General features: G+C 39.5%; 1 protein-coding gene across 5 annotated transcripts in view; it reads right to left on the minus strand.

Annotated features, from left to right (window-relative positions):
* Positions 1 to 16860, minus strand: part of SUPT3H (SPT3 homolog, SAGA and STAGA complex component) — a 552672-nt gene that overhangs the window by 128902 nt on the left and 406910 nt on the right. For all 5 annotated transcript variants that reach the window (XR_012089179.1, XR_012089180.1, XM_073006039.1 and 2 more), the window contains 2 exons: positions 13035 to 13147; positions 11851 to 11958 (listed from right to left, as the gene is read on the minus strand). Coding sequence is in view for 3 of the 5 variants with exons in the window: in XM_073006039.1 (XP_072862140.1) it covers positions 11851 to 11958; positions 13035 to 13147 (221 nt within the window). In the remaining 2 variants the exon portion in view is untranslated. The remainder of the gene's footprint in view (positions 1 to 11850; positions 11959 to 13034; positions 13148 to 16860) is intronic.

Raw genomic sequence — 16860 nt, forward strand, 5'->3', positions numbered from 1 at the left:
CCTAATCCCTTTCAAAATCCCACCAGGCTTTTCTTTTTTCTTTTTCTTTCTTTTGTAGTAACTAACAAGTTGATTCTAAAATTTATATAGAAATGCAAAGAACACACCATGTCCATATTAAGCTTAAAAAATAACAGAGTTTGAAGACTTACATTATAATCAAATAAACACAAATGAAACTCCAAAAATAAATCCATATAGATATATTGTTCAAGCAATCCAGTGGGAGAAAAGAGAGTCTTTCAGGAAATAGTTCTGCAATAACTAGATATCCATAAGTAAAAAACTGATTTTGGCCTCAACTCATACAGTGGATTTTAATTTAACCAGATTAATAGAACTAAATACAAAAACCAAAGGGATAAAGCTTCTAGAAGAAAACACAGTACAATATCATCATGACATGGGAGTAGCCAAAGGTTTATTAAGACACAGACAATAAACATTAAAAAACTGTGTAAGGAAGGGATCCAGTTTCAGCTTTCTACATATGGCTAGCCAGTTTTCCCAGCACCATTTATTAAATAGGGAATCCTTTCCCCATTTCTTGTTTTTATCAGGTTTGTCAAAGATCAGATGGTTGTAGATATGAGGTATTACTTCTCAGGGCTCTGTTCTGTTCCATTGGTCTATATCTCTGTTTTGGTACCAGTACCATGCTGTTTTGGTTACTGAAACTGGATCCCTTCCTTACACCTTATACAAAAATTAATTCAGGATGGATTAAAGACTTAAATGTTAGACCTAAAATCATAAAAACCCTAGAAGAAAACCTAGGCAATACCATTCAGGACATAGGTATGGGCAAGGACTTCATGACTAAAACACCAAAAGCAATGGCAACAAAAGCCAAAATTGACAAATGGGATCTAATTAAACTAAAGAGCTTCTGCACAGCAAAAGAAACTACCATCAAAGTGAACAGGCAACCTACAGAATGGGAGAAAATGTTTACAATCTACCCATCTGACAAAGGGCTAATATCCAGAATCTACAAAGAACTTAAACAAATTTACAAGAAAAAATCAAACAAACCCATCATAAAGTGGGCAAAGGATATGAACAGACACTTCTCAAAAGAAGACATTTATGCAGCCAATAGACACATGAAAAAATGCTCATCATCACTGGCCATCAGAGAAATGCAAATCAAAACCACAATGAGATGCCATCTCATTGTTAGTATGGCAATCATTAAAAAGTCAGGAACCAACAGGTGCTGGAGAGGATGTGGAGAAATACGAATGCTTTTACACTGTTGGTGGGACTGTAAACTAGTTCAACCATTGTGGAAGACAGTGTAGTGATTCCTCAAGGATCTAGAACTAGAAATACCATTTGACCCAGCCATCCCATGCACACATATGTTTATTGTGGCACTATTCACAATAGCAAAGACTTGGAACCAATCCAAATGTCCATCAATGACAGACTGGATTAAGAAAATGTGGCACATATACACCATGGAATACTATGCAACCATAAAAAAGGATGAGTTCGTGTCCTTTGTAGGGACATGAATGAAGCTGGAAACCATCATTCTCAGAAAACTATCGCAAGGACAGAAAACCAAACACCGCATTTTCTCACTCATAGATGGGAATTGAACAATGAGAACACTTGGACATAGGGTGGGAAACATCACACACCAGGGCCTGTCGTGGGGTGGGGAGAGCGGGGAGAGAGAGCATTAGGAGATATACCTAATGTAAATGACTAATTACTGGGTGCAGCACACTGACATGACACATGTATACATATGTAACAAACCTGCAGGTTGTGCACATGTACCCTAGAATTTAAAGTATAATTTAAAAAAATAAAAATAAATAAATAAATGCAAGTGGAACACTGTCAAAAAAAAAAAAAAAAAAAAAAAAAAAGAAAAAAATTGGATAAATTAGGCTTCATCAGAAAGTTAAAATTTCTCCATGAAGACAATGAACAGGTAAGCCACAAACTGAGAGAAAAATATGTGAAAAATATGTGTTTGACAAAGGACTGCTGTCACAAGATATGTAAAGAATTACAAACTGGTAATAAAAGTCAGCCCCTTTGCCTGCCAAAAAAAAAAAAAAAAAAAAAATGGGTAAAGGATTTGAAGAGATACTTCTCAGAGTAAGATACATAAATGGACAATCAGTACATTAAAAAGTGCTCAACAGTATCAGTCATCAGAGAAATACACACTCAAACTGTTACCAGAAAATATCCACTAGAATGGCTAAAAGTAAAAATGACAATGCCAAATATTGATGAAGCTGTGGAGCAACTGAAACTCTAATACACTGTTGGTGAAAGTATAAAATGGTACAACCTCTTTGGAAAAAAAGTCTTACTGTGTCTTTAAAAACCAAACACGTGCCTAACTCTGTGACCGAACAATTTCATTCACTGCCATCTATCTAAGAAAAATGAAAGCATTTATCCTTACAAACTTGTACAATAATATTCACAGCAGGTTTATTCACAATACCTCACAAACTGGTGACAGTCCAGATATTCACCAACATGAGAATGCATAAACAGATATGTTCATGCAAGTCTGTTCTTTCTTTATGTAGAAGCACTTTTAAATAGTTGAAGACTGATATTTCATAGTCTCTTCTCTTTAATGGTCAAACACCTCAAGTTCATCCCAGCAGTTATTACAAGACATGTTTTTCAGTTCCTTCACACACCTGCCCCCTCTCCCATTACTCTCCTTTAGACATGCTCCACTGTGTCAATGTCCATTCTACAGGATGATGCCCAATACTAAAAGAAGTTCTTTATCAGTCACATCATAATATTGGCTACTAAGAAATTCACAGGCAAATAAAAATCTGAAAATCATTTAAATCTATGGTATTATTATTATTATTATTATTAAATTTATTTATTATTATTATACTTTAAGTTGTAGGGTACATGTGCATAACGTGCAGGTTTGTTACATATGTATACTTGTGCCATGTTGGTGTGCTGCACCCATCAACTGGTCATTTACATCAGGTATAACTCCCAAAGCAATCCCTCCCCCCTCCCCCCTCCCCATGATAGGCCCCGGTGTGTGATGTTCCCCTTCCCGAGTCCAAGTGATCTCATTGTTCAGTTCCCACCTATGAGTGAGAACATGCGGTGTTTGGTTTTCTGTTCTTGTGATAGTTTGCTAAGAATGATGGTTTCCAGCTGCATCCATGTCCCTACAAAGGACACAAACTCATCCTTTTTTATGGCTGCATAGTATTCCATGGTGCATACGTGCCACATTTTCTTAATCCAATCTGTCACTGATGGACATTTGGGTTGATTCCAAGTCTTTGCTATTGTGAATAGTGCTGCAATAAACATACGTGTGCATGTGTCTTTATAGCAGCATAATTTATAATCCTTTGGGTATATACCCAGTAATGGGATGGCTGGCTCATATGGTACATCTAGTTCTAGATCCTTGAGGAATCGCCATACTGTTTTCCATAATGGTTGAACTAGTTTACAATCCCACCAACAGTGTAAAAGTGTTCCTATTTCTCCACATCCTCTCCAGCACCTGTTGTTTCCTGACTTTTGAATGATCGCCATTCTAACTGGTGTGAGATGGTATCTCATTGTGGTTTTGATTTGCATTTCTCTGATGGCCAGTGATGATGAGCATTTTTTCATGTGTCTGTTGGCTGTATGAATGTCTTCTTTTGAGAAATGTCTGTTCATATCCTTTGCCCACTTTTTGATGGGGTTGTTTGATTTTTTCTTGTAAATTTGTTTGAGTTCTTTGTAGGTTCTGGATATTAGCCCTTTGTCAGATGAGTAGATTGCAAAAATTTTCTCCCATTCTGTAGGTTGCCTGTTCACTCTGATGGTAGTTTCTTTTGCTGTGCAGAAGCTCTTTAGTTTAATGAGATCCCATTTGTCAATTTTGGCTTTTGCTGCTGTTGCTTTTGGTGTTTTAGACATGAAGTCTTTGCCCATGCCTATGTCCTGAATGGTACTACCTAGGTTTCCCTCTAGGATTTTTATAGTATTAGGTCTAACATTTAAGTCTCTAATCCATCTTGAATTAATTTTCGTATAAGGAGTAAGGAAAGGATCCAGTTTCAGCTTTCTACTTATGGCTAGCCAATTTTCCCAGCACCATTTATTAAATAGGGAATCCTTTCCCCATTTCTTGTTTCTCTCAGGTTTGTCAAAGATCAGATGGCTGTAGATGTGTGGTATTATTTCTGAGGACTCTGTTCTGTTCCATTGGTCTATATCTCTGTTTTGTTACCAGTACCATGCTGTTTTGGTTACTGTAGCCTTGTAGTATAGTTTGAAGTCAGGTAGCGTGATGCCTCCAGCTTTGTTCTTTTGACTTAGGATTGTCTTGGAGATGCGGGCTCTTTTTTGGTTCCATATGAACTTTAAAGCAGTTTTTTCCAATTCTGTGAAGAAGCTCATTGGTAGCTTGATGGGGATGGCATTGAATCTATAAATTACCTTGGGCAGTATGGCCATTTTCACGATATTGATTCTTCCTATCCATGAGCATGGTATGTTCTTCCATTTGTTTGTGTCCTCTTTGATTTCACTGAGCAGTGGTTTGTAGTTCTCCTTGAAGAGGTCCTTTACATCCCTTGTAAGTTGGATTCCTAGGTATTTTATTCTCTTTGAAGCAATTGTGAATGGAAGTTCATTCCTGATTTGGCTCTCTGTTTGTCTGTTACTGGTGTATAAGAATGCTTGTGATTTTTGCACATTAATTTTGTATCCTGAGACTTTGCTGAAGTTGCTTATCAGCTTAAGGAGATTTTGGGCTGAGACAATGGGGTTTTCTAAATATACAATCATGTCATCTGCAAACAGGGACAATTTGACTTCTTCTTTTCCTAACTGAATCCCCTTGATTTCTTTCTCTTGCCTGATTGCCCTAGCCAGAACTTCCAACACTATGTTGAATAGGAGTGGTGAGAGAGGGCATCCCTGTCTTGTGCCAGTTTTCAAAGGGAATTTTTCCAGTTTTTGCCCATTCAGTATGATATTGGCTGTGGGTTTGTCATAAATAGCTCTTATTATTTTGAGGTACGTTCCATCAATACCGAATTTATTGAGCGTTTTTAGCATGAAGGGCTGTTGAATTTTGTCAAAAGCCTTTTCTGTATCTATTGAGATAATGATGTGGTTCTTGTCTTTGGTTCTGTTTATATGCTGGATTATGTTTATTGATTTGCGAATGTTGAACCAGCCTTGCATCCCAGGGATGAAGCCCACTTGATCATGGTGGATAAGCTTTTTGATGTGTTGCTGAATCCGGTTTGCCAGTATTTTATTGAGGATTTTTGCATCGATGTTCATCAGGGATATTGGTCTAAAATTCTCTTTTTTTGTTGTGTCTCTGCCAGGCTTTGGTATCAGGATGATGTTGGCCTCATAAAATGAGTTAGGGAGGATTCCCTCTTTTTCTACTGATTGGAATAGTTTCAGAAGGAATGGTACCAACTCCTCCTTGTACCTCTGGTAGAATTCAGCTGTGAATCCATCTGGTCCTGGACTTTTTTTGGTTGGTAGGCTATTAATTATTGCCTCAATTTCAGAGCCTGCTATTGGTCTATTCAGGGATTCAACTTCTTCCTGGTTTAGTCTTGGAAGAGTGTAAGTGTCCAGGAAATTATCCATTTCTTCTAGATTTTCCAGTTTATTTGCGTAGAGGTGTTTATAGTATTCTCTGATGGTAGTTTGTATTTCTGTGGGGTCGGTGGTGATATCCCCTTTATCATTTTTAATGGCGTCGATTTGATTCTTCTCTCTTTTCTTCTTTATTAGTCTTGCTAGTGGTCTGTCAATTTTGTTGATCTTTTCAAAAAACCAACTCCTGGATTCATTGATTTTTTGGAGGGTTTTTTGTGTCTCTATCTCCTTCAGTTCTGCTCTGATCTTAGTTATTTCTTGCCTTCTGCTAGCTTTCGAATGTGTTTGCTCTTGCTTCTCTAGTTCTTTTAATTGTGATGTTAGAGTGTCAATTTTAGATCTTTCCTGCTTTCTCTTGTGGGCATTTAGTGCTATAAATTTCCCTCTACACACTGCTTTAAATGTGTCCCAGAGATTCTGGTATGTTGTATCTTTGTTCTCATTGGTTTCAAACAACATCTTTATTTCTGCCTTCATTTCGTTATGTACCCAGTAGTCATTCAGGAGCAGGTTATTCAGTTTCCATGTAGTTGAGCAGTTTTGATTGAGTTTCTTAGTCCTGAGTTCTAGTTTGATTGCACTGTGGTCTGAGAGACAGTTTGTTATAATTTCTGTTCTTGTACATTTGCTGAGGAGTGCTTTACTTCCAATTACGTGGTCAATTTTGGAGTAAGTATGATGTGGTGCTGAGAAGAATGTATATTCTGTTGATTTGGGGTGGAGAGTTCTATAGATGTCTATTAGGTCTGCTTGCTGCAGAGATGAGTTCAATTCCTGGATATCCTTGTTAACTTCCTGTCTCGTTGATCTGTCTAATGTTGACAGTGGAGTGTTGAAGTCTCCCATTATTATTGTATGGGAGTCTAAGTCTTTTTGTAAGTCTCTAAGGACTTGCTTTATGAATCTGGGTGCTCCTGTATTGGGTGCATATATATTTAGGATAGTTAGCTCTTCCTGTTGAATTGATCCCTTTACCATTATGTAATGGCCTTCTTTGTCTCTTTTGATCTTTGATGGTTTAAAGTCTGTTTTATCAGAGACTAGTATTGCAACCCCCGCTTTTTTTTGTTCTCCATTTGCTTGGTAAATCTTCCTCCATCCCTTTATTTTGAGCCTATGTATGTCTCTGCGTGTGAGATGGGTCTCCTGAATACAGCAGACTGATGGGTCTTGACTCTTTATCCAGTTTGCCAGTCTGTGTCTTTTAATTGGAGCATTTAGTCCATTTACATTTAAGGTTAAGATTGTTATGTGTGAACTTGATCCTGCCATTATGAATATTAACTGGTTATTTTGCTCATTAGTTGATGCAGTTTCTTCCTAGCCTTGATAGTCTTTACATTTTGGCATGTTTTTGCAATGGCTGGTACCGGTTGTTCCTTTCCATGTTTAGTGCTTCCTTCAGGGTCTCTTGTAAGGCAGGCCTGGTGGTGACAAAATCTCTAAGCATTTGCTTATCTGTAAAGGATTTTATTTCTCCTTCACTTATGAAACTTAGTTTGGCTGGATATAAAATTCTGGGTTTAAAATTCTTTTCTTTAAGAATGTTGAATATTGGCCCCCACTCTCTTCTGGCTTGAAGAGTTTCTGCCGAGAGATCTGCTGTTAGTCTGATGGGCTTCCCTTTGTGGGTAACCCGACCTTTCTCCCTGGCTGCCCTTAAGATTTTTTCCTTCATTTCAACTTTGGTGAATCTGGCAATTATGTGTCTTGGAGTTGCTCTTCTCGAGGAGTATCTTTGTGGCGTTCTCTGTATTTCCTGGATTTGAATGTTGGCCTGCCCTACTAGGTTGGGGAAGTTCTCCTGGATGATATCCTGAAGAGTGTTTTCCAACTTGGTTCCATTTTCCCCCTCACTTTCAGGCACCCCAATCAGACGTAGATTTGGTCTTTTTACATAATCCCATACTTCTTGCAGGCTTTGTTCATTTCTTTTTCTTCTTTTTTCTTTTGGTTTCTCTTCTCGCTTCATTTCATTCATTTGATCCTCAATCGCTGACATTCTTTCTTCCAGTTGATCGAGTCGGTTACTGAAGCTTGTGCATTTGTCACGTATTTCTCGTGTCATGGTTTTCGTCTCTTTCATTTCGTTTATGACCTTCTCTGCATTAATTACTCTAGCCATCAATTCTTCCACTTTTTTTTCAAGATTTTTAGTTTCTTTGCGCTGGGTACGTAATTCCTCCTTTAGCTCTGAGAAATTTGATGGACTGAAGCCTTCTTCTCTCATCTCGTCGAAGTCATTCTCCGTCCAGCTTTGATCCATTGCTGGCAATGAGCTGCGCTCCTTTGCCGGGGGAGATGCGCTCTTATTTTTTGAATTTTCAGCTTTTCTGCCCTGCTTTTTCCCCATCTTTGTGGTTTTATCTGCCTCTGGTCTTTGATGATGGTGATGTACTGATGGGGTTTTGGTGTAGGTGTCCTTCCTGTTTGATAGTTTTCCTTCTAACAGTCAGGACCCTCAGCTGTAGGTCTGTTGGAGATTGCTTGAGGTCCACTCCAGACCCTGTTTGCCTGGGTATCAGCAGCAGAGGCTGCAGAAGGTAGAATATTGCTGAACAGCGAGTGTACTTGTCTGATTCTTGCTTTGGAAGCTTCCTCTCAGGGGTGTACTCCACCCTGTGAGGTGTGGGGTGTCAGACTGCCCCTAGTGGGGGATGTCTCCCAGTTAGGCTACTCAGGGGTCAGGGACCCACTTGAGGAGGGAGTCTGTCCCTTCTCAGATCTCAACCTCCGTGTTGGGAGATCCACTGCTTTCTTCAAAGCTGTCAGACAGAGTCATTTGCGTCTGCAGAGCTTTCTGCTGTGTTTGTTATTGTTTACTGTGCCCTGTCCCCAGAGGTGGAGTCTACAGAGACAGGCAGGTTTCCTTGAGCTGCTGTGAGCTCCACCCAGTTCGAGCTTCCCAGCAGCTTTGTTTACTTACTTAAACCTCAGCAATGGCGGGCGCCCCTCCCCCAGCCTCGCTGCTGCCTTGCTGGTAGATCACAGACTGCTGTGCTAGCAATGAGGGAGGCTCCGTGGGTGTGGGACCCTCCCGGCCAGGTGTGGGATATGATCTCCTGGTGTGCCTGTTTGCTTAAAGCGCAGTATTGGGGTGGGAGTTACCCGATTTTCCAGGTGTTGTGTGTCTCAGTTCCCCTGGCTAGGAAAAGGGATTCCCTTCCCCCTTGCGCTTCCCAGGTGAGGCAATGCCTCGCCCTGCTTCAGCTCTCGCTGGTCGCTGGTCGGGCTGCAGCAGCTGACCAGCACCGATCCTCTGGCACTCCCCAGTGAGATGAACCCAGTACCTCAGTTGAAAATGCAGAAATCACCGGTCTTCTGTGTCGCTGGCGCTGGGAGTTGGAGACTGGAGCTGTTCCTATTCGGCCATCTTGCTCCGCCCGATTAAATGTATTGTATTATGAATCTATATTTTCCTCATTATCAATCATACCAACTGCACTACTGGCCTGCAATTCTTCATAATGTATTTTGAAAAACAGCTGAGCATAGTGGTGTGCCTGTAGTCCCAGCTACTTGGGAGGATGAGGCAGAGAGATGGCTTGAGGTCAGGAGATCAAGGCCGCAGTGCACTATGATCATGCCTGTGAACAGCTGCTGCACTCCAGCCTGGGCAACACAGAAAATCTAGAAACTCTAGAAAGTTAACTTGAATTAATATTAAACTTGCTAATCTAGTAAGAACCCAATCTTAATCAGCCCAGTTCCTTATATGGTTAGTGCTCAAGAATGATACCCCTTAAAATAAAATGCACTGTGTATTAACCCCACATCTTGCATTTCTAATTCTAATCCACTGTACATGGCACTACCATTTGGATCTTAAAACACCCGTTTGAACTCCTCACCCTTCAGCCAAGAAACCATCAACCATCCATTCCTTGTTAACTCTAGCAGTCTAAGACTCTATACAATCTGAGCCTTAATTTTCTAATCCAAATGCCTACTATTCCTCTTTAATGAACCTTAATTCTTGAATATTTTAAACAGTGTTGGGTTTTTCCCCTTGTAAAATGGTACTTATGCTTTCTTTGAGTTCTAGAGTATTATCCTAACTTCTACCTTATCAAAGTCCTATTTTTCCTTTAACTTCAGCTTTCTCTCTAAAGTCTTTGACTGCAACGAGAGGATTTTTGTTTTGTTTTCTTTTAAACTTCTGTACTTTCTGTCTGAGTCACTCATTTGGAGACTAGTATATGCCATCTTAAACTGTTTGTTTGTTCAATTATTTGCTTATTTGTTTTACAAAATGTCCTGTCTCCCTGAACACAGATCATCTCAGTCTCCAGAGCCCCACTTTGGACTCAATTTGGTATAGTATTTGATGTACAGGCCCTTAATGTTGCCTGCTGATTTTGTCAGGTGATAAAGGGCAGGAAGGAAGACTTCCAGTCTCTGAATATTCATATTGTATCAGTCACAGGAGAGGAGGGGGGTGTCTGCCAGCCAGAAAAAAGTTTGAGGCTTATACTAACATATTTTGTCAGAAGGCTCTCTGACACTCATGCTCCCACCTCCCAGAGAGCCCAGGAAATCCAGTACATATAGGATATTCCTCTCAACTGCTGGGTAGCTGGGAACAGCGGCTGTGGTTGCTGAGCAGTTGCCCAGGGCAGCTTGGCCACCCTGGAGAACCAAGAAAAAAGGGGAAATAAAGAGTTTTCCTAGGCATGCAAGCAATCACTTGAATGTTAAAAGAAAACTAGGCTTGTTGTGTTCACAGTAAATTTCCTCAATTAGAAATGTTATAACAAATTTGTCTGATGTTAATGGAAAGCATACTTATACACATATTCATAAAGTGAACATGCATCAAAGACATTTTAAAGGGTGTTCTTTGACATCATAATTTGGGTTTGTAACATAAAGAAAACAAATAGTGATTAATCAACTAAGTAAGCTTTAGGGACTTTTGTAAGTTGACTGATAATGATGTATGACCTTTTCTAAGAAAAAAATGGATTTTTAATGGGTATAAACATTTTAATTTCTATTTAGTTTCCAAGCCAATTTGATTTTCCAAGCAGCATAAGAAAATGTTAAATTGTCCTTTTGTTTGTAATAAGATGCTATACAGGCATATATCTTAACATATTTTCTAAGTATCCTAGAGCAGAGAAACTTAAACCTATGGCCCATAGGGTTCACAGATTCCTTGGATCCACAGAATGGCTTCAGAATGTCTCTAAACAGCCTGAAACTGTAGGCAAAATTTGTGAATGTGCTTAGAAAAAGGATTTATAGTTTTCATCAGATTCTCAAAGGGGTCTGTGACCTAAAAAAGATGACAACTACTTCTTAGAGATGATCTGAACCACTATACTTGCCTACAGATATTAACAAGGAGTAGAAATGTGTAATTAAGGTATATACAGAGCTTAACCATTTTCAGGTTATACATTTCAACCAACTTGATCCAAAACTTACTTCACAACTCTACATGTAGATACGAACTTAACCTTCTCACTGTCTTATCTATGGATATTCGATTGAATTATGTGAAACTGCTATTTTTGTTAGTGAAAAGGGTCAAATATTGGCAAATATATTCAACACACTGCAATACATTTCTGGTTTTAAGGTAGATGCTGTTTACAGAGGATATTCTATATACTAAAAGTGGTGCACAGTTATTATACAGAGCCTTAAAATTGGCAAGAAAACTTTAGTTCCCATAGTAAAAGCAGATCAGAAAAGAACATAATTTTCACATAGTAGGAGCAATCTAAAAACTCAAGATGAATGAAGACAAGCTTCTTTAAATCATGTTTAGAGATGAATCAATAATTGAAATGGAAAGTTATCAATAAATGCCAGGAATTATTATGTGAATATTAATGATAACACTCTTATCTTTTGAGGCACAAAGAAATAAATGACTTTTCCAACATTACTTAAACCAGTTTTTCATCTCCCATAAAAATAAGAAATGCCTTGCAACCATCCCTTTCATTGAAGGGCTAGGAAAGCTAAGTGAAGTAAGAAACAGGTGAAAAAAATCATTGTCTTACATGGACTATCAGGGCCTGGCACATAGTAGGTGCTCAATTAAATACTTATTTGAATGTCTAATGTATTAAGATTCTTTGACTGAAGGCTATACATTCCTGCATAATCTTTTTAAAAGAAACACTAATGTAAATACCAGATATGTGACAAAATTCACAAATGTGTTAAAGGCAGATTTTTTTTTGTACTTACCTCAGCAGAGTTGTGATACTGAATGAAGGTTGCAGAAATGGCATGACTGAAGGGGTCCCCTGCCTTAGTTACCATGTCTTGCCTCACAAGCAGAGCCAGATCCACTAACTAGAAGACCAGAAGAATGAAATAAAGTCACATAGCTAGTAATAATCATGAATGCCACTGAAGTGGCAAACCTAAAAGCAATACATTGTGAATGTTACTGATAATCCTGTTTGCCTAAAAATCTATATTGTAGACATGAGCACACACTTTAACTGGTGAATGGACCTAGTCATGATATATTCTGACCTTTTAGGAGAGTAGTTCTCAAAATTTATTTCATAATCACTAGTGCAGATTTCTGGGCTTTAAGTCCAGAGATTCTAATTCAGTAGGTCTGTTTTAAGCATACAGTCTAGGAATTTGCTTTATTTATTTTATTTCATTTTTGAAATGGAGTTTCGCTCTTGTTGCCCAGGCTGGAGTGCAATGGCACGACCTCAGCTCACTGCAACGTCCGCCTCCTAGGTTCAAATGATTCTCCTGCCTCAGCCTCCCTGAGTAGCTGGGACTATAGGCGCCTGCCACCATGCCTGGCTAACTTTTTTTGTGTGTTATTAGCAGGATGTGGTTTCACCATGTTGGCCCGGCTGGTCTTGAACTCCTGACCTCAGGTGATCTACCTGCCTCGGCCTCCCAAAGTGTTGGGATTACAGGCATGAGCCACCGTGCCTGGCCAGAATTTGCATTTTAAACAAGAACCAAGGAGATGCTGATGCTTGTGGTCAAAAGACCACATCTTGAGAAAGTCTTTTAGAGGGCGAGATTCCAGACCCAGAATTTGGTAAGTACTCTTAAGATCTCACATACGTAGAAAGGAGTTTTTCAAAGTTCAAAAATAAACTCTAAACAAGGCAGATGTGGACTCAGAGTTCAATGTCAAGAAAAAGTATGCAGGGATTCCATTTCTCATTAGGATAAAGGTGCAAGAAACTGTCTTTCTTATCCTAACACCCACTTGAATTGAGGATGCAGATACACATAACTGAACTAAATTTTAGTAAATGATGTAAATGTCACTGGAGAGAATTCATGGCTGTTATTCCTGGTAGAGCAGCAGGCAGAAGAAGAATTGATCATGGGCAGAGATAAGGAAAAACCAGCCAGTGTGGCCTGATATGACAGATTAGAATTCTTACCTGTGCCACAGTTTCATACGCTAAATATGCTAAGATTTCCATTGCGACAACATTGGGTTTTATCTCCATACTGCTGCAGTCCAACCAGTCTCGAAATTTGGAAGCTTTTTTGGCTGGTCATGTAAAAAAAACAAGTGTAGAAATTTTAATTTTTAAAGTGTTTTAATACTGCACATTACTATCACAAAATGAAAAATATGTATACTCAGAATTGTACACAAAAAATAATGCACATAAAATGCAATGTGTTCCAGCTTTTATTAATATCTAGATATTCTGGCCCCAAGAAATTCAAGTTTTAACTTTCAATTATAAGGCAACACAATGGTTGTTTTCAACAACTCTCTTATGTATTTGGATTTTTTATTTTATACCTATGCTATATGACATAGTATATTAAACCATTTAATGTTTAATACTTCTCACACTGTCAGATTTACCATTGGCTACAGCTTATGTTACAACAGTCAGAAGATGTTGTCTGATGTAACCTTAATTTACTCATACAGAAAGAAAATCCTGCAATAAATAACCTGTGATGAAAAAAGAAACAGAAATTATTGCTAATACTTTTCAAAAATATTGTCTATTGTCTCAGAGGAAAATGGCACATAGGAGGCAGGATTAACTTGCAGCTCTCACTTGGATGGATAGAGCAGCATATGGAGACCCACACCGTGAACTTTTGCTCCAAGAACTACTGCAGGAATATACCAGAAAAGGCTAGAGCCACAGATCCCTTGAAGGAGGTGGATCACCACTGCAGGCTCTGTGGGACGCAGAGGAACTGTGAGTAGGCTTGCTTTCTCACCTAGGAAGCCAGTAGCCTGGGGAAAGTTCTCAGCCTTGCTCACCAGCTGCCTGGAAATAAACTCGGTGCTGTTACAGGAAGGGGGCATGGTGGGAGTGAGACCAGGCTTTCACTCTGTGGGCTCCATGGGAGCTTGGTGAGGCCTGTGGCTGCTGGCTTTCCCCCACTTCCCTGGTGACCTGCGTGGGGCAAAAGAGGCAGCCATAATGCCCCTGGGGACATAACTCCCTTGGTCTAGAAGCCACACCCTCATCCCCCACAGCAGCCGCAGCAAGTCCTGCCCAAGAAGAGTCTGAGCTCAGACATGCCTAACCCTGCCTCCGCCACATGGCAACCCAAACATCGTCTGTTCTCACAAGTGGGAGCTAAGCTATGAGAACGCAAAGGCATAAGAATGATACAATGGTATTTGGGGACTCAGGGGAAAGGGGTGGGGGGGGGTGAGGGATAAAAGACTGCACATTGGGTACAGTGTACACACTGCTCGGGTGATGGGTGCACCAAAATCTCAGAAATCACTACTAAAGATTCATGTAACTAAACACCACCAGTTCCCCCCAAAAAACCTACTGAAATAAATCTGTTTAAAAAAAGTGTCTAGGCCGGGTGCAGTAGCTCACGCCTGTAATCCCAGCACTTTGGGCGGCCGAGGCGGGCGGATCACGAGGTCAAGAGATCGAGACCATCCTGGCCAACATGGTGAAACCCCATCTCTACTAAAAATACAAAAAATTAGCTGGGCATGGTGGCAGGTGTCTGTAGTCCCAGCTACTCATGAGGCTGAGTCAGGAGAATCGCTTGAAACCGGAAGGCGGAGGTTGCAGAGCGCCGAGATGGCGCCACTGCCCAAGAGCGAAACTCTGTCCCCACCCCGCCCCCCCCAAAAAAATGTGTATTACTAGAATGGCTCAAAGGTGTTGTAAATTTAAAGTTAAATAAAATAAACTGACATCTGGTCTAATCTAAGCCTGTGGTTACATTTTTTCTGATTATGAAGATGTCTAAATTCTTAATCCTGACTTTCAAAACCATCGAGACTGATTCCAAGCAGCCTTTGTAATATTTCCCTATTAAACCATCACCTGGCCTTGAGTCTTCTTCTCTGTGTGTCTACTCCTACTCTTTTCCTTCCAGGGGATGCTCTCCCATCACTCTTCTTCATTCCCATGAATCTTGATCATACAGGCCAAAGGTATACTTCCCCACTCTAGCCATTTATTGAACACTGATACCATCAGACATTCTTTCACAAATGCTTATTTCTTAAGCCATATTACAAATTTTTGTGGGAGAAGACCATGCCTTATGTCTCTGCATGTGTAATAGTACCAAGCATATACAGAACCAAGCACGTATGTAACCTTTAGTTAAATATCTCTACACTGCCACAGTGCTAAGCAGAGTCTAATTTGATATAGGCGCTTCATTAGACATTATTCATTTAACTAGTAACCTAGAGGGAAAGATTGATAGTGAAGATTTTATGAAATCTATAAGATTTTCTTTATAATCCACTGATTATTCTTTTGATTAATCTGGCCCCACAGGTCTATAAAACACTTAACAGTAACTCAAAGCACGATATTTTGATCCTTCTATATAGAATCTTCAAGGATTCCACATACAGAAGAGTTCTCTTTTAAATAAATCATAGAAAACATGAAGTCCTGCTATCGAAGCATATACCCAAAGCTGTCAAATATGGCAGAATTATGATAATCCTCCTTAAAGCTATCTCCCCAAAGTAACAAATCTTCCAAATACTTTCTGACATGCAACATTCCATCTAACTAGTATGCTGCAATAGCTCACAAACACTTGTTTAACATCTGTGGAATACTTCTGAAGTTAAAGTTAACAGGCAGCAATTTGGCAAGATCAATGAGATGTACATTATTCACTTATGTCCTTGACAGATCTTTAGGACAGAAACAGATATTTTGGAACTGTGCTCTAAACATTTGATTTTAAAAGTGAAGGAAAGGATCACTATTAATATTCAGTTGGATCTATCCACATAAGCAACAGAATTAGCTTCCTTGCTAGATTGTAACCATTGAGAATGCAGGGACAAGGACCATATATCTCCAACTGTATCCCTAGCACCTAGAATACTGCCTGGCATTAGCAGACTCACAAGAAATATTTCCAGAAGAAATGAATTAATGAATGAATAAAGTATTTTTTAAACAAAAGAGTAGGGTCCAAACTTTTCTGTTCATCAAAAGACATGCATAGAAGTCCCAAAAACCACTTGGGTTATTGCCATTCCACCAAGAGGTGGAGATTCCTTGACAGCTAATTCCTTCCCTGTCACCTGGAGAAGCATGGCTTTAGAGCCTGACGCTTCCAAGGTATTGCTGGAGGCACAGATACCTCTAGTTAAGACAGTTTGCTTTCATCAAGAGGTGAGAGGGGCCTGAGAATAAACAAGTTCCTTCTCCTTCGCCCCTCTTCCCAACGTATCAAGAGAAAGGATAACCTGGAAATTGACTAACAATTTAAATAGAATCCTGAGCAACGGTCAAAAGTTCCTAGGATTATTAGCTTTGTAATACTACCTGGATTTTCAGCCTGTGCTGTGCTGAACTTAAAAAACAACTTTACATGATAATTTCATGTGGAAATTTAGGGTTAATCTCACATACTTTTTATCTTTCTTGTCAATGAGCACTAATAAAATTTAAGTTTCTCACAATATTCCATTCTCTCATGCCTACATACTATTTGGTGATTTCTATCCCATCCCTTCCCAACAGTCTTTCCATTCCCAGTCCTTTCCTTAGGGTCCTCTGGAATGCTTAGTCCACTCAGAAGAAGCTACTCTGCAATTTCAACCTAATTCAAAATAGCCTTCTTGAGAGGGCATGGTTTTCCCTGGAACCTTCCCTAGCAGGAGTTCCTTATTCCTTTCCTTTATACATATTTATGGGCAACTACTTTGGCCAGTGTGCTCATTTCCCCATATAAGGGGGGACCTGGAGTCAATGTTTTCATTCTCTTAGTTTCTTCCAC

Source organism: Chlorocebus sabaeus, chromosome 17 (assembly GCF_047675955.1).
Source record: "Chlorocebus sabaeus isolate Y175 chromosome 17, mChlSab1.0.hap1, whole genome shotgun sequence".
Classification (NCBI taxonomy): domain Eukaryota; kingdom Metazoa; phylum Chordata; class Mammalia; order Primates; family Cercopithecidae; genus Chlorocebus; species Chlorocebus sabaeus.